The 26,743-nt window shown below is 49.2% G+C and overlaps 3 protein-coding genes across 3 annotated transcripts in view; 1 reads left to right on the top strand and 2 right to left on the bottom strand.

The window, feature by feature from the left end:
* Positions 1–2,859: 2,859 nt before the first annotated feature.
* On the bottom strand, positions 2,860–7,864 carry SMN1 (survival of motor neuron 1, telomeric). Its single transcript, XM_054397870.1, has 8 exons — positions 7,826–7,864; positions 7,679–7,750; positions 7,445–7,570; positions 6,963–7,136; positions 6,399–6,542; positions 4,667–4,738; positions 3,788–3,901; positions 2,860–3,491 (listed from the first exon to the last, which is right to left on the bottom strand). The coding sequence occupies exons 1-8, from the start codon at positions 7,862–7,864 to the stop codon at positions 3,435–3,437; spliced, it is 798 nt and encodes a 265-aa protein (XP_054253845.1). The 3' UTR covers positions 2,860–3,434.
* A 9,096-nt stretch (positions 7,865–16,960) lies between these two features.
* SERF1A (small EDRK-rich factor 1A) lies at positions 16,961–21,754 on the bottom strand. Its single transcript, XM_054397653.1, has 3 exons — positions 21,698–21,754; positions 17,613–17,781; positions 16,961–17,251 (listed from the first exon to the last, which is right to left on the bottom strand). The coding sequence occupies exons 1-3, from the start codon at positions 21,752–21,754 to the stop codon at positions 17,181–17,183; spliced, it is 297 nt and encodes a 98-aa protein (XP_054253628.1). The 3' UTR covers positions 16,961–17,180.
* Positions 21,755–22,132: 378 nt separating this feature from the next.
* BDP1 (B double prime 1, subunit of RNA polymerase III transcription initiation factor IIIB) overlaps positions 22,133–26,743 on the top strand; it is a 75,880-nt gene continuing 71,269 nt past the window's right edge. Inside the window, 1 exon segment of the mRNA XM_054397652.1 lies at positions 22,133–22,305. Within this exon segment, the coding sequence (XP_054253627.1) occupies positions 22,133–22,305 (173 nt within the window).

Here is a 26,743-nt window from a genome sequence, read left to right as displayed (position 1 = left end):
CTGGAGCACCTCCCCCGTGGGGACAGGCTGCAAGAGTTGGAGCTGTTCAGCCTGAAGAAGAGAAGGCTGCAGGGACAGCTTATGGCAGCCTTCCAGGCTGGATGGGGACTTGAGCAGCCTGGTCTGCTGGAAGCTGTCCTTGCCTGTGGCAGGGAGCTTGGAACTAGATGATCTTTAAGGCCCCTTCCAACCCAAACCATTCTGTGATCTCAAAGGTCCCTCCAACTCAAACCATGCAATCCTTTGATGACTGAGTGCTGTAGGGCCCAACTCCATCCCTGCACAGCACAGCCCTGACAGGGCCAGAAGCCCTCCTTAGGAGATGCTCAGGTTCTCATCTGGGCACTGTTATACTGGAAATACTGGAAATACAAAAAAATTTCACTGCTGATGAGTATCCAGGACTAGAAGAGACACTGTGGCATCAACAAGGAATGTTGATTTGAGCCAGGGGTGGGCCTGGCCTTCCTTTTCTCCTGCTTATTGCACTGAACCAGACCTGCAGCCAAACTGGGCTGTCAGGGTGTCTGCTGTTGGACCTCTAACCACCCAACTTAAGTGGCAAACCCATGAAGAGCTAAGTGGAGCTGCACCAAACCCCTCTGATCTCTGAAACCTTGGGTTCAATACAAGGGCATGCATCTCTTTCTGAATTTACCCTCACCTCATGCAACAAGCATGCAGGAGGTCAGGGAGAGGAGCAAGTTCCTCCTTTGGCAGGAGCAAGCCTCTCCCCACAGAGACCCAGCAGACTCTCAGATGCCTACAAACCTCCTCTGTGGTTTCCCTGCCATGAAGGTTCCTGCCCCTTTGACCTCACCAAGCTTCAGGATTTGAACCAGACCAAGTCAGATGAATCCTTTCACACCCCAAATGCCTGGAGTCCACCAACCATGCTCACACCAAGGCTTGCCCAGCCACTTCCAAAGGCTTCCATGCCCAAGGCATGTTGTTTGCTCTGCCCACAAGTGAGAGGACAGAAGATCAGGGAAGGGGCGACTGCAAAAAGGAGCTTCAGTATTCAGGTTCTTAACAGCAAGGAGCTGAGAGAGTGGGGAGAGAGGTGGGCATGCAGAGGAGGAGGAAGGTGGCTCCAGAGCACAGGCTGGAGCTGCTGCAGCAGAGGTGCTCAGACAAGGGGAGGCACAGAGGTCCTGAGACCTCCTGGACAGGCACAGCAGCTCGGGGTAGAGCCTCTGGCAGAGACATCTCTTCTGAGCCTGCCCTGGGGCTGTGCTGGCTGCTGCTCCAGCTCCAACAGCTTCAGAGGTATCTTCTGCCAGGGTTGTGCTCCTGACTTGGTCCCTGGGGCTGCCAGCTGCATCCTGTGCTGAGACAGCTGGAGGTGGTTGATGTCCTCAGCTGGGCAGGCTGGAAGGCAGCATCCATGGCAGCTGTGTGCAGAGCTTTTTGCTGGTGGAGATGGAGGAGCAGCAGGTCCCAGCAGGCAGGACTTGGCAGGACCACCACTTCCTCTTGTCTGGAGGGAAAGTCTGAGCAGAGCAAGCATGGAGGAGATGGAGAAAAGCACAGCCCAGCAGGGCTGCCTGGGAGCCTGGTCCTGGCCCAGCTCTGAGGCAGAGGGGCCTGGCTTTGGCAGGCAGGGGAGGCAGCAGCTGCTGGCTCTTGGGAGCTGCTGCCTGGGAAAGGAGAGAAACGATGGAGGGAGGCTGTCAGAGGCTGTCTGCTCTGCCCATGGCTGCCAGGCAGAGATGAACATCAGCCACCAGTGCTGGGCAGAGCAACACAGAGCAGGGCAGCAAGGTTGAATCAAGAGAAGAGAGACTGAGCAGCCCCTCACGATTCCAGTGCCCACAGAGGGACCCTGCTGATGGTCAGTGCCTGCTCCCCCCATGGTGCTCCTGCAGCTCAGAGCAGGCAGCCCAAGGTCTGTGGCTGCTGTAAAGGATGGAAGCAAAACAAGCCCTGAATGCCTTCCCTTTGCTGCACTCCTGTTTGCCAGGGGAGCATCTTCATCAAGTATGGGTCCAGTGTTCTCCTTCTGGAGCTATCAACATCCCTGATCAGCCTTTTCTTGTCTGATGGCACAAGACTGGCCAGGTTCAGCTCCAGTGCAGCTTTGGCCTTTCATGGCGTTTCCCTCTAGGGTGGGTCAGGCAGCAGTTCTTGGAGCCAAAGCCAGCAGCTGCTGTCTCTGTAGAACTTGAGCAAGGGGCAGGAAGGTGCAGCAAGATCAAAAATGTCTACAGAAATTAAAACCAAAAACCACCCCCAAACAAAACACTTTATTAACAAGCATTTGAAACAAAACCCCAAACCTAAGCATTTCTAAATCCAGATGGATTCTAAGAATCTCTTTTTTTTAGCATGATGACACACCAGTGGCCCCTGCCACATTCTGTTCCTGTCACAAGGACATGCAGGAATTGCTGATTCTGGTGTTGCCACTCAAGACAAAAGACTGAGGAATACAAGAGGTGTCAGAACAAGAGATGAATGGAATGTAATCGAGTGGGTTTAGAGGACTTATCACATGGTTTAAAAAAGGTAAATTGTTTCAGGGGAGTCAAAAAAATATTTTATTGCTGCAGAAGTTTCTGAAGTGTCTGAACAGGTCCTCAGGGAACAGCTTGTTTCAATGCACACATAATTAGTAGTCTCAAGTTATTTGTTGTCAGGGGAAGTTGAATAATAAGAAAATATTAAGGTTAACTATCTTAACTAAAGCCCCATCTTCACCATCAGCTATCTGTGCACAAGTGACACACACAGCTCAGGGGGCAAGGCTGTTACCTAGCTTTAAGAAAGAAGCAAGAACTTGTGTACAAGAGTTTGGGTGTTTTTGTTTTTTTTTTTTTTTTTTTTACTCAATTGCACAGAAAAAAAAAAAAAATCAGAAAAAAAAAATCCCCAAAAGAATACAGTTTTGTCCTAAAAGGAACTGGACAATATGCCAGAAAACTCTAACTGATGACTTCCAACTAAAAGCACAAGTGATGAAGCAGTGAGAACAGAACTGCTCAACCACATCCAACTCAAGTGTTTCTTGCCCTGAAAACAAAGCTCAGCTACAGAAGCTGCATCTGCACAGCAGCAGCTGCTCCTCAAGAGGTGTACATGGGTGAAACAGCTGCATTTCACTGAACCACCCCTTGTTTTCCCAACAGCAGCATGAAGAAATCAAGCAGCTCATCACGGATCAAGCCAGCTGTGCTGCAACTCCTGATGCAGAGATGTTGTAGTTCTAACCTTTCATCAGAGCAGTAAAACACTTTTCTTCCTCCTGGACAAGAAAAGACCATTTCATAGCAAAGGAATGGACATGGGCAGAAGTGGTTGTGGGAAGTCCTGAAGCTCACAGCTTCTGCACTGAATTCCAAACTTGTTGAGAGCCTTGAAAACAAATTGGTGGATCTTCATTTAGCACAAAACTGCAATAGTTACAATCCTTCAAACCAAGGATGGGTACTCAGTTATTTTGCATGTGACTCTTTCGCCGTCGCTGCTTCCATACGACCTTGTTTTAAGCCCTAAGGGAATAAATTCAGTGAAATCTTGGTCTTACTAACATGGAAATAAAACACTATAACACAGAACAAAAATAACTTCTGGACAACATACATATGCTGGTTGACGTGACTCCTAGTCAGGGACAACAAAACATACACAACACAAAATACCCTTAAAATTTATCTACCATCACTTACCATAAGAGGTATAAAAAGCATCCCTCCCTGTCTTGACTTCCTGCTGAGAACAGCAGCAGCAGCAACACCACCACAAAAGCAAACTCACAAAGACACTTCAAGACAACAGCAGCACGTACCAGGTAATACCCAGTGTGGTAACCACTCATGTACCAGGACATCAACATGCTCCCCAGGGCTTCATCATCCTCAAGTGCATCTGGACTTGGGAATTGTGGTGGAGGAGGAATCAGCTAAGAAATCAAAAAGACATGTCTCTGTGTCAGTAGGGCATACACCGGGTTAGATAGCAACACATTCACCACAAGGTGAAACAGGAACTGACCCTCAAAGCATCTGCTGAAAAGGAGTCAAATGAGATGGTGTTTTCTGAAAATGTAATTCCTAAAGCCTGGGACAAAAGCAGATTCCTGTAGCTTGACTGTGCACAAAATTATAATGGGAGAACACTTATCTGCATCAGTGAAATGCTGTTAATCAAATTACAACTGAAAATGAGGGTGCTGAAGCACTGGAGCAGGCTGCCCAGAGAGGTTGTGGAGTCTCCTACCCTGGAGAGCTTCCAACCCCACTTGGCCATTGTGATCCTAGGCAAGCTGCTGTGGGTGACCCTGCTTTAGCAGGGGTCCCTACCCTCCCCTGTGATGCTGGGATTCTGTGATTGCTGATGAACAGTCTCTGCTAAAATGCCAAACCTGCTCCCAAACAAGGTATTGATCACTATGAAATGTAATGGATAGTTTCTACAAATGATTTTTCTCATGGTATTTTTACCAACAACAGGTTCCCTGTCACAAAAGCAAGTGCTCAGCAGGCCTCGTGCATTAGCTTTGTTGTAATGCAGTAACTGGGTACTTTACAAACTACTGGGAAGATGCAGACTCCAAACACAGAAGTGTGTTCTAAAAACACAGGTGGTGAGCACCTTCAGTTAGAAAAGCTGAGATCCCAAACACTCATCCCTGACACTTTCTTTTTCCCCCCCCTCCATCACTTACTGGTGGTGCTGATGGGAAGGTTGGAGGCCAGAGAGGTGAAAACAATGGAGATGTCCACCATTTTGATCCAGTCTACAAAGAGGCAGGGGGGGAACAAAACAACAGTGAAATCAAGGACATTTCAAGTCTATTTTATTTAGGAGAATTATTTGAGACAACTTTCACATACCTTCAACTAAAGACAACAGATCCCAGCTATGTAATGAAACAGCAGTAACAACTCACAGCAGCTGTTTCTGGCATTATTTTCTTACTAGGAAAGTAAAACTAAGATGATACTGTTGCTGAGGCAAACAGTGTCCTATTTTATAAAAGCATTTTAAAGAAGTTTTTTTTCCTAAATAGAACTCAGCACTTACACCCTCACACAAAGCACAGCTAGTACTGTCCACAGGAAAACAGAGATTCTCTCTGCTCCTGTGTAGCCACAGAGGCACAACTAAATTCCACTAGACTTGTGAATGCCTTAGATATAAATCTATTGATGCGAGAGGACTTAAAAAAACATAAAAGAAATCCTCATGAAGAAATCTTGGACAAACAGTAGTATTTAAAAACAAAACGCTGTATTTAACTGCACTATTACGTAGACCCCTGAACAGCAGGGAAAATGAAAAGTGTATCAACACTGCTCACAATCCAGCTCAGAGCTTCTGTGACATCTGAGCCTCACTTTTGCTGCCTTCAATGTCCTGTGTGGTGTCCTGTATGGAGAAGTATACCTGGAAAGCACAGGAAGACGTAGGGGTGCTGGTTCACAGCTGGCTGAAGACAAGCCAGCAGTGTGCTCATGTGGCTGAGAAGGCCAACAGCATCCTGGCCTGGGTCAGCAATAGTGTGACCAGCAGGCGCAGGGAAGTGATCATGCCCCTGAACTGGGCCCTGGTGAGGCCACACCTCGGATCTGGGGGTCAGTTTTTGGCCCCGCATTACAAGGATATTGTGGAGCTGGAGCGCGTCCAAAGAAGGGCAGCAAAGCTGGTGAAGGGTCTGGACAACAGGGCTGGTGAGGAGCAGATGAGGTACCTGGGCTTCCTCAGTCTAGAGAAGGTTGAGAGGAGACCTTCTTGCTCTCTACAACTCCCTGAAAGGAGGCTGGAGCCAGGAGGGGGTTGGTCTCTTCTCACAAGTAACAGGACGAGAGGAAAGAGCCTCAAGTTGCATCAAGGGAGGTATAGGTTGGGCATTAGAAGAAAAATTCCTCACTGAAAGGGTTCTTAAACACTGTAACAGTCTTCCCAGGGAGGTGGTTGAATCCCCACCCCTAGAGGTGTTTAAAAGAAGCAGAGATGTGGTGCTGAGGGACATGGTTTAGCACCAGCCTTGACAGAGCTTAGAGAATGGTTGGACTTGATCTTAAAGGTCTTTTCCACTGAAAATTATTTTATTCTATGTTAATTTGCAAGAAAAAATGCAATCTTAAAACATTAACAGCACTGCCACAGTCCAAGGATCAACATCCCTTTTAAGTCAGAAGGCAAGTGCAAAGCAAGTGTTGCCTGGAGAGAAAGGTTTCCTCACTAGACAGCAGCACTAGGAAAGGGCTGCACTGTGTCCAGGCTATTATAAAATGACAAACCAATGGGATCTAAGAGGTGTGCCTGCACATCCATCTTCAAAATGCTGTTATTTCGTTTCTAGACAATGATAAACTTCATCCTATTGCCTCTGAGTTTATAATTGCACCAGGCTGAGAGTGGCACACAGATTCTTTCAGTTAAGCTGAGCTTACCCTTCCCAGTCCTGGGGTTCCTAGCCGTGTTGAACAATGAAGATTTGGAGGATGGAACCTTCCTTTTGTGCAGTTGTTTTTGTTTCGAGAGGACTGGGAAGACTTTTCACTTTCATCTGTTGAGCATGGAACATCATTTTCATTCTAGGAGACCAAGACTTTTTTTTATGATATGCACTACAGAATAATATACAGCAATCAGTTTTAAGTGTGAAAAAGCTTAGGAAAGCCACATCCACATCCTTCCCTCTCTCAAGCCCTCCAACTCCTACTCAGGAAAGATCTTACAGCCTCATAATTCCATCTGCTTGTTGTTTTAGTTGTTATCTTTTATATGTGAATTTCCTGTTGTTCCTTCCCTTTCTTCCATGCTGAATTCAAGATGTTTTCATTCCCTCCATCAGCTTGTGCCCATTCATAATGGAACTGGGCATCCATTCTCACTCTGAGTACTGCAAGTGGTATCAGAAATCCTGCTAGAGTTGATTCCCTCCATTTTCCCCTTCCTTTTCAGAAGAATTAAAGAGCATCCCTCACCTCCCCAGAACTCCCCATCCCATTTACTGTTTCGTTGCTGGTTGGAAGAAGTAGATCAGACAGGTTCTGCTCTTCCTGATTTCCATATCCTGTGTAAGTTATAACACAGGTGCCTCTCTTCCGGTTGATGGAGGTGATAGTTGCCAAGTACACATTGCCATCCTCAGACCAAACAGCACTGCAGCTGTCACCAACTTTCCACTGCAACAGAAGCAGAAGCAAGTAAATGCCTACAACAATGATCAGAAAGAAAGGTGTCTTTTTCTGAGCTACTTTTTGTCCCAAGCATGAGAGGCCTTCCACCCATCAAGTTTTACCTTTACATTTAGTTAAATACAAACAGCACAGAACAGCATTTGCTCAATGTAACCCATAAAGAACCCATAACCCATAAACCCACCCACCACTCCCCTTTTCCCATGTGATTCTCAAGGGGGTGATAAAGCTACTTTTGAGGCATTCCAGAGAAGCACAACATGCAGCAGAAGCAGGTTTACAAGCGAGGTAACCTGTTTCAGAGGAACTGTGCTGCTCTTCTTCCGATTTCTGTTCTTTTTACTGTTTTTTCTCTCCATCCCTAGGCGTTGCTCATGCTTGGCTGAGGCCTCCGAATACTCTCCATTCTTTAAAGCGTTCTTTGATAAAGAATTGAAAGAAAAAAAAAAAAAAAAAGAGTAAAACTATAAAAGACAACACAGGACCCTCCACCCAGGGTCCCACGCCGAGTCCCCCCAGCCCCGTACCTTGAAGGAGGCCACCGCCTTATCGTACGCCTTGATGAGAGCCGTGTCGTCCCACACATCCGAGTCATCGCTCTGCGGAGACCACAGACCGCATTATAACCGCTCCACAGCACCAGTCTCGCCGCACCACCCCTCCCCAGCGCTCACCTGCCCGGTCCCACGCCGGAACAAGACCTGCTCCGCCATGGCACGGACTGAGATACGCTCCTCGGGCGGCAGCGCAGGCGCGTACGTCACTTCCGGCGCGACGCCAGAAACGGGGAGGGTCGTAGAGCGTGCCGCGGATGGGCGCGTGCAGCCCGACCGGAAAAGCCTTGGAGGGAGTCGAGAGCGGGGGTCCAAGGCAGAAAGGCTGAGCGGGTGGGATGAGAGCGGGGGTCCGAGGCAGAAGGGCTGAGCGGGTGGGCTGAGAGCGGGGAGTCCGAGGCAGAAGGGCTGAGCGGGTGGGCTGAGAGCAGGGAATTAGGCAGAAAGGCTGAGCGGGTGGGCTGAGAGCGGGGCATGAGGCAGAAAGGCTGAGCGGGTTGGCGGAGAGCAAGGAATGAGGCAGAAAGGCTGAGCGGGTGGGCTGAGAGCGGGGGTCCGAGGCAGAAGGGCTGGGCGGGTGGGCTGAGAGCGGGGGTCCGAGGCAGAAGGGCTGGGCGGGTGGGCTGAGAGCGGGGTGTCCGAGGCAGAAGGCCTGGGTGGGTGGGCTGAGAGCGGGGTGTCCGAGGCAGAAGGGCTGAGCGGGTGGGCTGAGAGCAGGGAATTAGGCAGAAAGGCTGAGGGCGGGGGTCTGAGTCAGAAAGGCTGGGTGGGTTGAGAGCGAAGGTCTGAGGCAGAAAGGCAGAGCGGGTAGGCTGAGAGCAGGGGATGAGGCAGAAAGGCTGAGCGGGTAGACTGAGAGCGGGGGATGAGGCAGAAGGGCTGAGTGGGTGGGCTGAGAGAGGGGTCCGAGGCAGAAAGGCTGAGCGGGTGGGCTGAGAGCGTGGGATGAGGAAGAAAGACTGAGCGGGTGGGCTGAGAGTGGGGGTCTGAGACAGAAGGGCTGAGCGGGTGGGCTGAGAGCGGGGGTCCGAGGCAGAAAGGCTGAGTGGGTGGGCTGAGAGCGGGGCATGAGGCAGAAAGGCTGAGCGGGTTGGCAGAGAGCAGGGGATGAGGCAGAAAGGCTGAGCAGGTGGGTTGAGAGCGAAGGTCTGAGGCAGAAACGCAGAGCGGATGGGCTGAGAGCGGGGGATGAGGCAGAAAGGCTGAGCGGGTGGGCTGAGGGCGGGGGTCTGAGGCAGAAAGGCTGAGTGGGTGGGCTGAGGGCGGGGGCCTGAGGCAGAAAGGCTGATCGGGTGGGCTGAGAGCGAAGGTCTGAGGCAGAAACGCGGAGCGGGTAGGCTGAGAGCAGGGGATGAGGCAGAAAGGCTGAGCGCATAGACTGAGAGCGGGGGATGAGGCAGAAGGGCTGAGCGGGTGGGCTGAGAGAGGGGTCCGAGGGAGACAGGCTGAGCGGGTGGGCTGAGAGCAGGGGTCTGAGACAGAAGGGCTGAGTGGGTGGGCTGAGAGCGGGGGTCCGAGGCAGAAGGGCTGAGCGGGTGGGCTGAGAGCGGGGGTCCGAGGCAGAAGGGCTGGGTGGGCAGGCAGGCAGGCTGAGGGCGGGGGACCGAGGCAGATACACAGATTGCAGTGCGTTGGAAGGGTCCCTCAAAGGTCGTCTCTTGTCGAACCCCTCTGCAGTCAGCTGGGAACTTTCCAATTAGATCAGGCTCCCCAGGGCCACATCAAGCCTGATCTTGAATGTCTCCGGGGACGGGGCCTGTTCTAATATTTCACCACTCTCATTGTGAAGAGCTTCCTTCTGGTGTCCAACCTACATCTGCCCTGCTCCAGTTTCAAATGGGTGTCTCGGGAATCTGTGAGAACAGTTACCACAGCATTGGGTACAGATCTCTTCAGGCAAGGTGCAGAAGCCAAGGCCCCAAGACTGTTTCCCAAGTCCCATTGTAAGCACTGCATAACAGTTGTTGGACCAGCGGCCCGGTTGAGGGGGTATAGGGTCATCTCAGCAAGTCTGCTGATGATACAAAACAGAGGGGAGGCTGCACTGCCATTAAGCAAGACCTGGGCAGGCTGGAGAGTTGAGCAGAGAGTTTATGAAGCTCAACAACTGCAAGTGTAAGGTACTGCACCTGTGGAGGAATAACACCATGCATCAGCACTAGCTGGGGGCTTACTTGCTGCAAAGCAGCTCTGTGGAAAGAGACCTGGGAGTCCTGGTGGACAACAGGGTGACCGTGAGCCGGCAATACACCCTTGTGGCCAATAAGGCCAGTACTGGCCTGGGGTGCATAAAGAATGTGGCCAGCAGGTTGAGGGAGGTTCTGTTCCCCATCTACTCTGCTGTGCTGGTTCGAGGCCAGACAGATCCTCTCTTGCCCCAAGAGGGACAAAAGAATGACACTCACACAAACAGATTGAAGAGTGATGGAAAGTTTAAATGGAAAAGCACTTGGTGAAACTACAAAACACTACAAGCATAGTGCCAAGAATATCCCAAAGTGTATAGAGCCCCTTATTTAACACCCAAAGGCTTCCCAACTCTTCCCTTCTCCCCACCTGAGGGTATACCCAAACCCCCAGGGCTCTTTCTTCCCCCCCTACTTCTATGCTAGTCTTATGCTGGCCAGGTCTGAGTCTGCCCTCCCCCTTCTTCTCCTGCCATTAGGCCCAGACAGGCCTAAGAGGCTTTGAGATACTCCCCCACCGTTACCTGATAGGGAGCATCTCCCGTGGGAGCAGAGAGGGAGGAAAAGAGGGAGAGAAAGACTTTGCAGATGGATTGATAGGGCGCAGGATTTCTGGGCAGAAATAGGCTGTTTCTTGTGTCCACCTTATTGGGTTGGACACTTGGAACAGTGGAGGTGTAGCTCACGGGGCAGTAACAGGAGGCACCCAACCTAAACTGCCATATCTGCACTGGTGAGGCCACACCTGGAGTATTGTGTCTGGTTCTGGGCTCCCCAGTTCAAGAAGGACCTCGGAGAACTGCTTGAGAGGGTACAGCAAAGGGCTACAAAGATGATTATGCAACTAGAACATCTCTATTATGAAGAAAAGCTGAGAGGCTTGAGGCTTTTTATCCTGGACAAGAGAAGTCTGAGGGGGGGAACTTAGCAATGCTTACAAATACTTACGGGGTGGGTGCCAGGAGGATGGGGCCAGTCTTTATGCAGTGGTACACAGTGACAGGCAAGGAGTGATGGGCACAAACAATGAGCATAGGGAGTTCCATCTAAACATGAGGAGGAACTTCCTTTGAGTGGTAGAGGACTGAAATAGGCTGACCAAAGAAATGGTGGAGGCTCTGTTTCTGGGGTAATTAAAACCCTGCCTGGATGTTGTCCTGTGTGATCTCTAGGTGAACCTGCTCTGGCAGGGGGGTTGGACACGGTGCTCTCCAGAGATCCCTTCCTGTCATTTTGGGATTCTGTCCTATCACTGCAGACTTTTCTAAAGAGCCCAGCCTTCCTTAGATCCCCTTCAGACACTGAACTGCAGCTATAAGGTCTTCTTGGTGCCTTCTCTTCTCCAGGCTAAACAACTCCAGCTCTCTCAACCCATCCTCATAGCAGAGGTGCTCCAGCCCTCTGACCGTCTTTGTGTTCCCCTTCTGGAGCTGCTCCAGCAGGTCCATGTCCCTCTTGTGTTTGGGGCTGCATAGATGGACACAGCACTCCAGGTGAGGTCTCCCCAGAGCAAAGGGGCAGGATCCCCTCTCTGCATCTCTGGCCACACTGCTTTTGTTGCAGCCCAGGCCTTCTGGGCTGCTAGTGCCCATTGTTGGCTCCTGTCAGCTCTCACCCGCCAGTGCTCCCAAGCCCTGTTCCACAGGGCTCCTCAATCTCCTCATCCCCCAACCTGGACTGATACTGAAGGTTGCCCTCACCTAGGTACAAGACTGTGCACTTTATTGAACCTCATGAGATTTTATTTAGCCCATTTCTCCAGGTTGTACAGATCCCTCTGGATAGTATCCTGTCCTTCAGCCTTATCAACTGTACCATTCAGCTTGGTATTATCTGCCAACTTGCTGAAGGTGTATAGGAATCCTTTCTGGATGCAAACCACCTTGTGATTGTATCAAGAACTGAGATATGTCCCAACAAAGGATAAGATCTGCTCACCAGACAGTAGCTGCCCAGGGAGGGGATGATGAAAAGAGCCTCTGGAATGTCCAACAGCAGCTAAGATTGTTGTGAACAACCCACCTGATGTGCCAGCTCTGCCCACCAGAGAGCACACTTGGCAGTCACACGTGCATTAACTTGACTGGGGTGAGGGCCAGGGGGAAGCTGCAATGGAAAGAACTGAGTAAAAGGCACTGAGCTATACCAGCTTGGGTGTGGAGGTAACATCACCATGCAACATGGAACCACCAGCTCAGGAACCCTCTCTCCACCACTACCAAAGAAGGAGCATGCTGTGCCCTAAGTTTTGCCTGCTGTAAGAGGAACAGAAGAACTGCTGGGAAGAGACAGGAACTCCACTGAGGAGCACACTCACTGGAGGCTGCTCAGAGAAGGGAAAAACATCAGGGATGCTCTCTCCCTCCTCTCCTCCAGCCAAGGACAGCACAAGCTGACAAGGATGGACCCTGGGACATCTTTACTCCCCTCCAAGCCAAAGTGGCAGCATCCTTCCTTGGACCTCCTCCAGCCAAAGAAAGTATCGTGGCAGGGGTGGTGTGTGTGATAATAAAATTCCTTTTCTGCTCTCCTCCTCTCTTTCTCCATTTGTTCCTCTCCCTCCCCCTCTCTCTTCTGTTTACCCTTTAATAAATAGCCTCACTTTTGCTTTGGCCTTGTTCGTGCCTTGATTTCGCAACACGGGAATGTTCCCAAAAGAACTTGGTCTCTCTCTCCTCCTCTGGACCAAGTCGTTTTTATGGTATAGTCGTGCAGGATTTCCATGTAGTGAAAGTGTCATAAGGAGACTGTGGTATTTCTGAGAACCCCAAGATGTGTGTTTGTGTGCCTGAGATGTACTCTGAGCACGAAGTGAGAGGGAGTCTGAATTTGCCTTTTCACTCTCCTGTGAGGGAAGTGGCTGGGGAAGGAAGGACGAAGTGAAATCTGGAGAGAGTGTGTGTGTGGTTCTCAAAAAAACTTTAAATGTGTGTGCTTTCCCGGGGAAGAATATTTTAGGCTACAAATATTGATTTTATAGTGTGACTTCCCCCCCTTGAAAATTCTCAGTACCTTGTAGTAACAGAGAATGCTTTCCTAAGGTGCGTCCTCTCAGGGGAAATAGTGTGACCTCCCCAGGAAAAATTTTTCTGGAGAATAATATTGAAAAGGAAAAAAAAAATTGAGAATATTTTGTAAGGTGCGTCCTCCCAGGGTAGCCCAGGATTGAAACAAAAATTAAGGAGCTTTTGTAAGTGTATGTTCTCCCAGGGAAGATTTTTTTTTGAGTACATACAGTGTTTTGTTGGGTTTTTTTGTTTGTTTGTTTTGAGTTTGGTTTTTTTGGTGTTTCTGGTTTGGTTTTTTGTTGGTTTTTTTTTTTTTTTTGTGTGGCCCTCCCCAGAAACTCAGTACCCTATTAAAAAAAAAAAAAAACAAAAACAAAGAAAGAAAAAATTGTACATTTATGGCAAAAGAACCCAGATGGATCCATTTGTTACTCCTGGAGCCTTAAGGACTCAAGAATGATTGTGCAGGGCTTGGGAAAGGGACTTGTTCCTTGCTAGCTTGGCTTTGAGAGACGCTGAAACAACCAATGGTACTTAAAGGCCCATCCAGAGTAATTCTGCCACACCTAAGGGAGTGGCTCAGAGAGCCTCTGTGGGGGGTGGGTGCACAGATGGAGGGCTATCCTTACACCTTATCAGTATCTGAAGGAGTTAACTCTCTTGGGAAGTACTCTCTTGGCTCCTGAATGCTAAAGGGAGGAAAACCTGGAAAAGGCAGTTCTGCAGGTTTTGGGGTGGTAACAATACAAAAGACCTCTCTCAAGTTTTGCAGGTTGCCACTTCTTGGGGAAAGAAAAAAAAGTAAAAAAAAAAAAGTTTCCTTGCAGCATCATCACATCCCTGAAATCACAGAAGACACCTTCCAAGGACTGCTCTCCCCTTGGACTGTCCTCCCCTCATATCCTTACAGATCCATCAGACCCACAAGGAAGCTTTACCTAAGTTTCAGGGGACTCACCTCAGTTCCAGCTGAAGGATTGACAGGGTGGTGGGATATGGACCTGCTCTCCTGGCTTCCAGGAGGACCATGGGTGAAACAAATTTTGTTCTGTTTGCAACGTGGTTTAGCATTGTCACTGTTTTTGCCTTGTATAATTCCCTGGTTTATACAACTGATTCACCAGGTAGTGTCCAATATGTAATTTGTATAATGATGGTGCAACACAGATTCGAGCTATTAGCCGAATAAAACCCATGTCTGTTGTGAAAACTGCAAAAAAATTTCTTTATTTTCCCTTGAAACTTTTCCCTTTCTTTCTTTTTCTTTCTCTAAGCCTTTGTTGAGGCCACAGGGTGCTGTAGGAATCCTTTCTGGATGCAAACCACCTTGTGATTGTATCAAGAACTGAGATATGTCCCAACAAAGGATAAGATCTGCTCACCAGACAGTAGCTGCCCAGGGAGGGGATGGTGAAAAGAGCTTCTGGAATGTCCAACAGCAGCTAAGATTGCTGTGAACAACCCACCTGATGTGCCAGCTCTGCCCACCAGAGAGCACACCTGGAAGTCACACGTGCATTAAATGTGTCTGATTCAACCTTGCTGCCCTGCTCTGTGTTGCTCTGCCCAGCACTGGTGGCTGATGTTCATCTCTGCCTGGCAGCCATGGGCAGAGCAGACAGCCTCTGACAGCCTCCCTCCATCGTTTCTCTCCTTTCCCAGGCAGCAGCTCCCAAGAGCCAGCAGCTGCTGCCTCCCCTGCCTGCCAAAGCCAGGCCCCTCTGCCTCAGAGCTGGGCCAGGGCCAGGCTCCCAGGCAGCCCTGCTGGGCTGTGCTTTTCTCCATCTCCTCCATGCTTGCTCTGCTCAGACTTTCCCTCCAGACAAGAGGAAGTGGCGGTCCTGCCAGGTCCTGCCTGCTGGGACCTGCTGCTCCTCCATCTCCACCAGCAAAAAGCTCTGCACACAGCTGCCATGGATGCTGCCTTCCAGCCTGCCCAGCTGAGGACATCAACCACCTCCAGCTGTCTCAGCACAGGATGCAGCTGGCAGCCCCAGGGACCAAGTCAGGAGCACAGCCCTGGCAGAAGATACCTCTGAAGCTGTTGGAGCTGGAGCAGCAGCCAGCACAGCCCCAGGGCAGGCTCAGAAGAGATGTCTCTGCCAGAGGCTCTACCCCGAGCTGCTGTGCCTGTCCAGGAGGTCTCAGGACCTCTGTGCCTCCCCTTGTCTGAGCACCTCTGCTGCAGCAGCTCCAGCCTGTGCTCTGGAGCCACCTTCCTCCTCCTCTGCATGCCCACCTCTCTCCCCACTCTCTCAGCTCCTTGCTGTTAAGAACCTGAATACTGAAGCTCCTTTTTGCAGTTGCCCCTTCCCTGATCTTCTGTCCTCTCACTTGTGGGCAGAGCAAACAACATGCCTTGGGCATGGAAGCCTTTGGAAGTGGCTGGGCAAGCCTTGGTGTGAGCATGGTTGGTGGACTCCAGGCATTTGGGGTGTGAAAGGATTCATCTGACTTGGTCTGGTTCAAATCCTGAAGCTTGGTGAGGTCAAAGGGGCAGGAACCTTCATGGCAGGGAAACCACAGAGGAGGTTTGTAGGCATCTGAGAGTCTGCTGGGTCTCTGTGGGGAGAGGCTTGCTCCTGCCAAAGGAGGAACTTGCTCCTCTCTACCAGCACCAACTGTGTACCCAAATGAGAGCTTTCCTCAGTTGGTGTTCCCAGACATTTCTTTTGGGCTTGTACAGTTGGATTTTATTTTAAAAATGAAGGTATTACAGAGCTGGCTTAGCCACAAGAACAAAGCTCTACCTGGGATGACTTAAGATGCTCCCAACCCATGGGTTCCATCACCCCTGTGCCCATGTACCTGTCTTAGGGTATCTCAGCTCACCTAACACACCAGGGTTCGTGCAGTCAAATATAACTCTTTGTATTTATAGACCCCAAAATGATACAAAAGTTGGAAGCCCTCTGCTGTGAGACCAGGCTAAGAGTTGGGCTTGTTCAGCCTGAAGAAGAGAAGGCTCCAGGGAGGCCTTGTGGCCTTTCAGGACTTCAAGGGGCCTCTCAGAAACATGGCAACAAACTTTCCAGCATGTCTGCTGTGGCAGGACAAGGAGTGATGGACCCTGCCATGTGCTAGGCCCTGCACCTGGGTCACAAAAGCCCTTGTACAATTCCAGGCTTCACATAGAGCACTTGGAAACCTGCCCAGTGAAAAAGAAAGTGGAAGGGGTTGGTCAGTAGCCAACCAAAGATGGGTCAGAATGTCAACAGCATCCTGGCTTGGATCAGCAATAGCATGGGCAGAAGGACTAGAGCAGGGATTGTCTCCCTGTACTTGGCAGTGGTGGGGCTACAGCTCAGATCCTGGGTTCAGTTTTGGGACCCTCAGTACAAGAATCACAGCATGGTAGAGGGTTGAAAAGAACCTCTGGAGATCATATAGTCCAACCTCTATGCTCAAGCAGGGCACCCACAGCAGGTTGCCCAGAATCACAATGTCCAGGTGGATTTGGAGTCTCTGCAGAGAGGGAGACTCCACTATCCCTCTGGGTGGCCTGCTCCAGTGCTGCATCACTCTCCAAGGAAAGGTGTTTCTTCATTCAAGTGAAACTACTTATGCTCTAGAGCAGGGGCCCAGCTCCGGGCTGGCTGAGAGCAACCCCCTAAGCTATCTTAATTTCTCAGCACCCACAAGTATTGAATCACCAGAACCAGCTATGTCTTCCCTCAAACTCTCCTGAAGGCTGTTAACAGCAAAGCATATGGGACCTGCTGGAGGGCATCCAGCAGGCCACAAAGATGATTAGAGGGCTGGAGCACCTCTCCTATGAGGACAGGCTGAAAGAACTGGGGCTGTTCAGCCTGGAGAAGAGAAGGCTTCCAGTACCTGAAGGGGGCTACAAGAAAGCTGCAGGACTGTTTACAAAAACACAAGGGACCCCAGAGACCATCTACTCCAACCCCCATGGCATGGGCAGGGATGCCTCTCAACTAGACTTGGTTGTCCAAGGCCTCATCCTATCTGGACTTAAACACCTCCAGGGAGTTTGTGATTACTGGAACCATTAAATGAAACCAAGAAAAACAGAAGCTGAGGTAAAGCTACTGCTTGGTAGTTTTATTCATGTGCATGCAGAAAAGTGTAGTCAGTTTAAGTCACACTCCAGACAACCATGCCTATGCTAACCAGAAAAAAAAAACTCTACACTACTGCTAGCTGAACAACTCTGCAAAATAAGACATTTAATCATTTAATGGCCAGATATTTGCATGAATATCTTCTAGGCCCTTCTGCTTCATTGGTGCACTCTGATCTTCTCCACACAGGCACACCTCATTGTCCTCCTGACTGCAACAACTTCCTTTCATTAGCTGCTTTTTGCTTTTGCTGCATAATCTCAGAGTCTCTGTGAACATAAAAGGTTGGATTTCAGATGCCAGTTGATTGTTTTCCTATGCAGAGTCTTATCCAGCTTGGTTTTGCCCTTTAGCAGCCCATACTTCAAGAAAGCAAAAAGGTCAAGATAAAATTGAAAAAAAAAATCCACCTCAGTCAGCTATAAGCACACTTTCTATTATCTTGTGTTTTGGGTGTTGGGGTTTTGTCTGTTTAACAGCAGACACCAAAACCTACATCCAGTTCACGCTCTATCAGGTGAATGGACCATGAATCAAAGCAAGGCACTTAAATGCTGTTGAGTCAAGACACTGGGCTCTGTCTGACCCTTTCCCCCCAGTCACTTCACTCAGCTTTACTAGGTGTTACCTCTGTTTTTCCTCTGAGAAGCAGACAAACTATCCTCTTTCCTTTTCCCTTTGTGGATCTCCTGAGTCTTCTTCAGGTTCTTTTGGCGGGCAAGTTCATGCTGGTTCCCACCTGTGAGAGAGTTTATACAGGTACCACCACTTTCCACACAGCTGGCCTGTGTTGAAGTCTGCCACAAAGGTGGTAAAGGTTTGTAGACCTGCTATGGCAGCATCTTCTGCAGTTGGCAGCATCTTCCACCACAGTCTGCCCCTCCAAGGGGAAGCATGAAAGCCTGCTAGTTCTCACATTTCTACAGGTCCAAGAGATCACCAAAATCCCTCCCATCATTCCCTCCAGAAACTCAAGGCTGTTGTCCCAAGGCTTTTATATCCCATAAAAGGCATTCATCATTCTATCCATGGCTCAGGCAAAATCAATACAGTACCCTATTCCAAAATAAGTCATCCTCTCTATTTCAAACAGATTCCAGCACCCAACAGAGTTTACACAATAATTTAAGGTTAAAAGAAGAGCATTAATATGAAGGTAGCCTGAGAGCCTTCCTCAAACTCTAAGACCCTGTAAGAAATCAAGAGCAAATGGGTGTAAATATTTGGGATCCAGAAGCATCTACCTGCAGAAAACTGACATGTTCCATTACATTCTCTGGTCAAGCACCACCTTTTACAATCTTGCTCATACTTAAAACTAGCAGTCAAGGGCAACACCTGTATCTGTGGAGAGAACACACTTCTGCAGATGCTGCTTAGACATCCAGCAGAGCTGGGACACTAGCTTTTCTTTATACTGAATAATTAAGTCCCCAAAACTACTTCACAGAAGATCCATAATATATGACTGGGCACTCAGTGCCCAGAAGCTCAGCTAGTGTAATCAAACTCTACAATCTAGGAACCACAAGAGCAGAGAAGACCACGTAGTACACAAGGAATCACGTGTAGGTGTGATTATTTTCTGTACCAGGGCCCCTGATACATATGCAGTACAAGGCTGCTGCAACCATGGAGCTTCAGCCCCAGGTTCTGTTCACCTGCTGTAGGAAGACGAGGAATTATTGGTGAGGAGGTAAATACACTCAGATGACTCACAGCTGGCATGACAAAACACAGATATCCCACCAGTTCCTGCCTGTCTTTGCATGGTTGACAAGTACCACAGGTCTGTGAAAGACTCAAGAGACACCTTACAGAAGGTGCTTGAGATTCTCACCCCGCTGTTGGGAAGATAAGCACTGTGGAAAGCTACACCTACCAGATACCCCACAGCTCCCTGCAAGGGCAGCAGGAATGACAAAGCTGAAGTCAAGGCAGCCAAAACTCCAGCTTGTCCTCAAGACAGCTTCTTTGGGATAAAACAACTCAGCACTTTCTTAGGACAAACTGCTTGCCAATGTTCCTGCACAGGATGGGACAACCCTAACTGTTCCCTCTCAGTCCATTCAGTTAATTGCACTCCAATACTACTAATGAGGTGAGCTCCAAAAAAGTTTTGTTTGAAATGAAACAGCACTTGAGCACTGCAGTGAGCTTCACCTCACTTCCAAGTGAGAGGAATCACATTATATACAAAAATATATATACACACACAGAGCCACAACTACTGACACTCTAGAGGACACTTCTCTGGGGGAACAGCCATCCAGCTTTCCCCAAAACTACCAGCCCCCTGATCTGCTGGAAAGTTGGGCATGAAATCTTTGTGATCAGACAGTTCCTGAGGGCATAAGACTGAAACCAGCACAAACCCATCATGACAGTTTTCCACGCTCTAAAATAAAAGCTCCGTCTCCCTCTAATTTTTGTTGTGCCTCCTTTTCAGTCTCTCTCCTTTCTTAGGGCCCTCTATGCCATCCTTTCAAAGACATAGATCTCCGCAATCTTCAGGTGCCTGTAATTTCAGACACAGGGAAGCAGACTAGGACAAGGCCAATTTTAAACAGCAACCTGTTGATGTGATCCACAGCTTTGTATTCCCTCCATTTCTGAACTGATAAAAGGTACCTGCCAAGTCAACATGTGGACAAGAACAGCCCAGCAAAGAAACAGGAGCACTGTGAATTCTTAATACCAGCATGTGTACTGTCTGGCCACAGATGTCAGAAGCTCAAATGAAAACAGCTGCCTCCTGGGGCCTGCTTCTGAAGCTTTACTTCATCTGTGATAGAACATCAAGTACCACCTTTTGAAAAAAGCTATGAGTACTCTTGCTCCACTCTCCCCACTAGCATTCAGTGACACCCTGACCCAAAGTCCAGGTAGAAGGGCCATTATTTGCTCAGAAACCAAAATAAAACAGCTGTCACTGGCGGTACCGATAATGATTACAACTTGATGACTCACAAGCAGATGATACGTTCCAGGCTATAAATGGTTCTTGAGTTTTACCGTGCTGAAGAGGCATGTACGTCATACAAACTAGATAACAGCAATGAAACAGCTCTTCTGTGGTGCTTAAAGAAATGAAGCATCCTCTCCTACCAGGATGGAAGCCAAAACACACTGCTAGAGTCAGAACTTACATAGCAGTGATCCTTAACTTGATGCACCTCCTTTCTTTCCAAGCAAACACTCTGCAGGATGTCTGCAGTTGCTCCATGCATGTGGCAAGAGTGTAAACTTCAGAACCAAACTGGATGGCATCACTGAAAAGCTTGGCACAGCAAGGCTAAGCAGGCAGGAGAGCAGAGCAGTGCACACAAGGCAGACAGAGCCAGACAAGTCTTTGAAAAGAAGCTTATACCATCCCTGCTTTCAAGGAAATATTGCCAAGGGCTGCTTGGGCCCAGTTCTTCACCTGGGATGCTGATGCTGAACAAATATCCCTGGCTCCAAGGGAGACAGTGCTGTTTGCTGTTTTCCATAACACCAACCTAAATCTTCTGTGAAGTGTGGTCCAGCCCTTACAGAAGGCAAATCAGCTTCCTATAATGTGGAAGCTCAAGTATGAGCTGTCACATAAAGGCTGGTACACCCTAGCTGCTCATAACTATGCCTGACTATATGTGCCTCAGCTCAACCTGTCCCTGCTACTCCAGCTTCAAAATCTGCCTATTCTCGAACAGAAAGATAAACTAAAGACCTCTGAACAGCACTGGAACAAGCAGTAATCATCTCTACTGTAAGGAGGTCAAAGGGAATGGCAGTAAGGATTGGCTACTGTGGTCATGAGCCCTGGAGTTCTAAGCAGCAAAGGGTCTAACCACTTACAGCAGAAGAAAAGTGCCTGTCACTGTGTCCCAAAAATAGACATCAAAAGTAAACAGAGACATTTCACACAGGAACAAAGCAATAATGGAAGACAAGTGACAAAGAAAACCCCCTCCAATTCATCTAGCTATTACCACTTTCACACCTTTATTCCAATTTCAGGTACCTTGACATTTGGCATCATACAGAACAGGGGCAAGTGGAATATCAAAAGTTACATTCCTGCTTCTCTCTCAAATTCAAAACCTTATCCATGCATAAACTGTTTAGCCAAGCCTTTACTTATGTTTCCAGCAGCCCAGTCGCTTCAAAGGCACCAAGCATGAATGTAACAAGCACCTCCTCCAACACAGCACAGCAACCAGTGATATGCCCCCGAGTACTCCAGGTTTGTTTTCAGTTCTCCACCATCTTAGAGCAGATATGCCAACGTTACTTTGGAATAAAGCGATGGCTAACAAGTCCCGTTGCCCTTTCAACGGCAACCTTAATAACCACGATTTAACCATAGTGCTATTAACTACTCGACAGTGATATAAACTTCTTTATGTACAGACCAGACAACAGCCAGAGCTGAAACTGAGTGTTAGCATCGTTGCAGCCACCACCGCCTTTCCTCCGCCCCTCGCCCAGCCGCACAGGGGATTGGGGCGAGCATATTTTGACGAGTACCGTGCCGAAGCCCCCAGCCCCAGCCGTCCATGCTCTCTCTCTGCGGGATTTCGCCACAGGGGACGCGAAATCCACAGGGAACAACGGCACCACACCATGGGCTGACCCTCGCTCCCAGACTCACAGAGACAGGGCTGCCCTCAGTGCGACTCTCACGCCACACTTCTTCAGTCCGCTAAAGCGGCCGCACACACACCCACCCACCTCCCTGCCCCCAACCGGCTGCCGTCCTTTCAGGGCCTGCCGACACTCACGGGTCATGGTGAAGCGCTCCGAGCTAGCACCACTCGCCAAAGGTCCCACAGGCTCCGGAAACCACCACAACCATCACCTCCCCACCCGCCGTCGCGCCGCTTACAAAGCCTCCTTGGCCCGTGACGTCACGACGCTCGTGGAAGGCGGCACGCCTGGCCCAATCAGCGGCTCGGGAGTGGGGCATGTGACCCTAGCATATGAGGATTCCCTCAGCCCTCTCTTCCCCTTCCTGCCGGCGCGTGCTGATGACGTATCGCCGCGCGCCGAGGAGCCGGCGGAGGAGGGGGCGGCATGCCGTGAGGCTGCCGGGCTCGCGGCGTTACCGGGCAGCGCGCCCCCTCCTCTGCCGCCCCCTCCTCTGCCGCCCCCTCCTCTGCTGCCGCCATGTTCCGCCGCGCCCGCCTCAATGTGCGGCCCAATGTGCGACCTGCGGGCAGGAGTGCCGGCAGCGCGGCCGACCCGAAGCCTCAGGGTGCGGACTCCCCTGTGGCTGCCGGTGCAGAGGGTGCGGTGGGAGAGGCGACTGAACCCCCGTCGACGGCTCCGGGGGTGGAGAGGTGAGTCCCGACGTCGATCCCTAGGGTTGTAGGGGAGGATGGGCTGGTCTGTGCCGCGGGGCTTCATCGGCCTGGGCCAGTGCCGCGATGAATGGGACAGGCCTGGGGAGGTGGGCATCGTGGCCCATTCGCCTCCCTTTCCCCTTCCCCATCCCTTCAGAAGCCCTGTGGGGTGTAGGGGCGTCCGGCTCCCTAGCGACGCGTGTTGTCGCGGCCATTCACTTCCTGGTTATCCCTGCCGTGGTTTGGAGTTGTCTCGTCTTGAAGACCTTCTGAAAGAGAGGTGCTGCGCTGCCCGTCGGTCGGTGTCTTGTCATAGGGGAGTGTGTGATAAGTGCACAACGACTTCGTGGGTGTCTGACTCATTTGCAACCTAAGCAAAACGTGCATCCCTGTCCTGCACTTGCACTGCAGGTGCTGGAGGTGATTTATAAGTTAGCACTGCAAAGGAGGGACGTAATGTGGCCTGGCAGTCAGTTTTTTTCTGGCACTGCAGCAGCAGGGAGCTCTGGTTTGCTGTATACAGCAAAAAAGTATTTGCACTCCACAACTGGATGACTTCAGTTTTGCATTCTGACAGCACTTTCTGGTTTTTTTTTTAAATTCACTTCTTCATGCTTTAGCCAGGGAGCACTTTCTTCTTGATTGGATAACTTCCTAAGTGCTTTTAATTGCAGTGACAGTGCATCATAAGGTTGCTTCTTGGACCAATCCTTCAGAACCTTGCTGTGGTGGGTTAATCCTGGCTGGCCTCTAAGCCTACAGAGCTGCTTGCTTTTCCCCCATGGTGGGAATGGGGGACGGAATGGGAAGGACAAAAAAAAAAAAAAAAGAAACTCATGAGTTGATGCAAAGGCAGTTTAATAAGTAAATCAAAGCTGCACACACAAGCAAAGCAAAGTAAGGCATTCCTTCCCCACTCCCCATCATAAGGCCATCTCCAGGAAAGCAGGGACTTTATATTTGTAGCTGTTACTTGGGAGGACCAATGTCATCACTCCAAATGTCCTCCTTTCTTCTTTTTACTCCAAAGCTTTACATGCTGAGTGTGGTGTCATGGTGTGGAATATCTCTTTGGTCAGGTGAGGCTGGCTGCCTTGACTGTATTTCCTCAAGCTTCTTGTGCATCCCCAGCCCACTTGCTGGTGTGAGAAAAGGCCCTGATGCTATGTAAGCAGTGCTCAGGTATAACTGAAGAAAAGGTGTGCTGTCAACACTGATTTGCTCACAAATCTGAAACATAGCACCACGTGAACCGCTGTGAAGAAACTCAATGCTGTCCCCATCAAAAGCACAGAGCAATTCTTCAACACATTTCCCTACTCTGTAATTCTTCTTCAGAGCAACCTTCACGCGTCTAACTGGTTGGATTTGCATCATTCTTTTAGTTGAAACTTGTCCTTTATCATATACTTCAAGATCTTCTTACATTCTTCTGTTTTTTTCTGTGACTTGTGTCCAGTTCTGGAGCGTGTCCAGTTCTGGAGCCCCTATTACAAGAGGGATATGGACATGCTGGAACCAGCACCAGAACAAGAGGACACAGTCTCAAGCTGTGCCAGGGGAGGTTTAGGCTGGAGGTGAGGAGAAAGTTCTTCACAGAGAGAGTGGTTGGCCATTGGAATGGGCTGCCCAGGGAGGTGGTGGAGTCACCATCCCTGGAGGTGTTCAAGAGGGGATTGGACGTGGCACTTGGTGCCATGGTTTAGATAGTCATGAGGTTTAGGGTGACAGGTTGGACTTGATGATCTTTGAGGTCTCTTCCAGCCTTCTTGATTCTATGATTCTATGTCCAGAGAAGGGCCACCAGGATGAGCAGAGGGCTGGAGCACCTCTCCTATGAGGAGAGACTGAGAGAGTTGGGGCTGTTCAGTCTGGAGAAGAGAAGGCTCTGAGGTGACCTTCTTGTGGCCTTCCAGTATCTGAAGGGGGCTCCAAGAAAGCTGGGGAGGGACTTTTTAGGCTATCAGGTAGTGATAGGATAGGGGGGAATGGAATAAAGCTGGAAGTGGCGGATTCAGGCTGGAGGTGAGGAAGAAGTTCTTCCCCATGAGAGTGGTGAGAGCCTGGAATGGGTTGTCCAGGGAGGCGGTTGAGGCTCCATCCCTGGAGGTGTTTGCAGCCAGGCTGGATGAGGCTCTGGCCAGCCTGATGTAGTGTGAGATCTCCCTGCCCATGGCAGGGGGGTTGGAACTGGATGATCCTTGTGGTCCCTTCCAACCCTGACTGATTCTATCATTCTATGACTATAAGTTCAGGTATCAGACTAGTTGCCATGGCATGTGTTTCTGCTGCCTGTTACTGAACTCACATCTGACATCTTTTGTAGTTAAACTTGTTTTGCATTGTGGTGTATGGGTGCTTTTCTTCCAGTTTTATTTGCAACATTTTTGTGTTAGATCTCAGGTTGCTGGATCATATGTTATCCAATACTTTTTCCTTAGATGAAGGTACAGTTGCTGGTTTTCAGTTTCTGGTCCTGCTGCTGACTATTCAGCAGATTTATGAGAGACTTTTGTGCTTGTAATTTAATGGGTGTTACAGTGCAGTCTAATTGTGGGTTTGCAAACTAGACTCCCTTCAGAAAGAGAGAATATTATAAGGATCTGTCACCTGGCTTGGAAAACAGACCTTTGTCATACAACTAACAGGCTCATAAAATGTTTTCCTAGATAAATATGTAAAATATCCCAGTGTACAAATCCATTAAACCACATCTTGGTGTTTTGAAGAAAACATAGAACAGTTAGATGAATTTTAAGGCTGTTTGTAGTGGTTTTTTGCAAGTTGTTCATGTTGAATCTCTTTAGGATACCAGTGCAGTGACATGTGTTGGATGTGGCTAGGAAAGAGGTTCTTTGGTTTAGGAAAAGTAAAGATGCTCTTCTAAGAAGAGACAGGTGGACCACTGGGGTGCTGTGGTGTGTCCTACAGCTCAGCTGGAGGGAGAAGGTAGTGTCCAACATAAGACTTGAGGGAGGCTGTAAGGGAAACTTCTAGTCCTGGGAGCAGAAAAGGCCCAGGTAAGAGCTGCTTCCTTCTTGTGCTTGTTTAGTCATGCTAAATTCCACTGAATGGCTGTTTTTTAAAGATTTGATTGTTTTTGAAGGTGTATAGCAGCCAAATAGGAGAGAGCAGGCCTAGGGGCTGATTGCAGACTTGGCATCATTAGCTTCTTCCGGAGCTATATATTTGGATGATGTATCACAGTCTCACAGTATATCAGAGGTTGGAAGGGACCTCAAGAGATCATCAGGTCCAACCCTTCTGCCAGAGCAGGATCATTCAGGGTAGTATGCACAGGAATGCATCCAGGTAGGTTTGGAAAGTCTCCAGAGAAGGAGACTCCACAACCCCCCTGGGGAGCCTGTCCAGTGCTCTGTCACCCTCACTGTAAAGAAGTTTCTCCTCATGTTGAGCTGAAATCTTCTCTGTTCAAGTTTGAACCCATTGTTCCTTGTCCTATCACTGTGAACCACCAAAGAGAGCCTGGCCCCCTCCACTTGACACCCACCCTGCAGATATTTATAGACATTGATCAGATCCCCTCTCAGCCTTCTCTTCTCCAGACTAAACAGCCCCAGGGCTCTCAGTCTCTCTCCATAGGGGAGATGCTCAAGTCCTCTAAGCATCCTTGTGGCTCTCTGTTGGATTCTTTCCCGCTGGTCTCTGCTCTCTTGAAGATGTAATTTGAAGATCGGCCACTTGGGTGTTCCCTGAGATTTAGGAAGAGTGAATTTGAGGGAAGTCACAGAGTTTGATTTTTCTGAGTACAATCACTGGTGACATACAGCACAATGTGTGTGTTGTATGGTCTGTCAGAAAAGTAAAGACTGATGTCAGAATGTCATGTCTATGCTTCCAGCCTAAGATTTTCCTTTGCAGCTCCTCACATCTGTATCTGCAGTGTCAGTTAATTTGTTTTGTTTCCTAGATGCTGAATGGGTTTTGCTGAATATGAAGGAAGTGGAAATTCTCTGAGCATAAGATTATTACTTCTTTTTAAATACATTCTCTGCTAAATTGTGTTTAACTGTTCAGAAATCTGGTGTGGCTCTCTCATTCAGAAAACAGATGATGGGGAGAATGAATGAAGAATTACCTTCCACTGTCTTTTGCTGTATGAATAACAGAGGATGCTGAATGGAACTTGCATGGATCTCACTCAAAACACACAGGCACCATGCAGTGAGGCTACTGAACTCCTCACTGGGGGATGTTCTGATGTTAAAAATATGTATGGACTCACAGCATTGGGCAGACCAGTTCAGCCATTTAATAAAACCATCTTTTGAGTCACAGACAGTAGCTGGAGAGGATCTGGAAAAGTTAATCTGTGTGTTTGTGCTTTACTTGTATTCCTTCAAAGGCATTTGCTTCTGACTCTTTCAGAAGATTGCTAAGTGAACCAGGGGTGTGGTTGGTCTTGGGGACAGAA

Source organism: Indicator indicator, chromosome Z (genome assembly GCF_027791375.1).
Source record: "Indicator indicator isolate 239-I01 chromosome Z, UM_Iind_1.1, whole genome shotgun sequence".
NCBI lineage: Eukaryota > Metazoa > Chordata > Aves > Piciformes > Indicatoridae > Indicator > Indicator indicator.
The sequence above is the reverse complement of the archived record's forward strand: the minus strand, read 5'-3'. Positions and strand labels throughout refer to the sequence as shown.

What these genes read in the sequence shown, in the direction of transcription:
- SMN1 (XM_054397870.1), bottom strand. Translation starts at nt 7,864, where the DNA reads ATGGCGGAGCAGGTCTTGTTCCGGCGTGGGACCGGGCAG. An exon ending in AGGCGGTGGCCTCCTTCAAG is followed by an intron (nt 7,571 to 7,678) that starts GTACGGGGCTGG and finishes TCTTTATCAAAG; the next exon opens with AACGCTTTAAAGAATGGAGA. An exon ending in GCACAGTTCCTCTGAAACAG is followed by an intron (nt 7,137 to 7,444) that starts GTTACCTCGCTT and finishes CTTCTGTTGCAG; the next exon opens with TGGAAAGTTGGTGACAGCTG.
- SERF1A (XM_054397653.1), bottom strand. Translation starts at nt 21,754, where the DNA reads ATGACCCGTGAGTGTCGGCAGGCCCTGAAAGGACGGCAGCCGGTTGGG. An exon ending in AGCCGGTTGGGGGCAGGGAG is followed by an intron (nt 17,782 to 21,697) that starts GTGGGTGGGTGT and finishes CCTTTGTGGCAG; the next exon opens with ACTTCAACACAGGCCAGCTG. An exon ending in TTCTCAGAGGAAAAACAGAG is followed by an intron (nt 17,252 to 17,612) that starts GTAACACCTAGT and finishes ATGTTCACAGAG; the next exon opens with ACTCTGAGATTATGCAGCAA.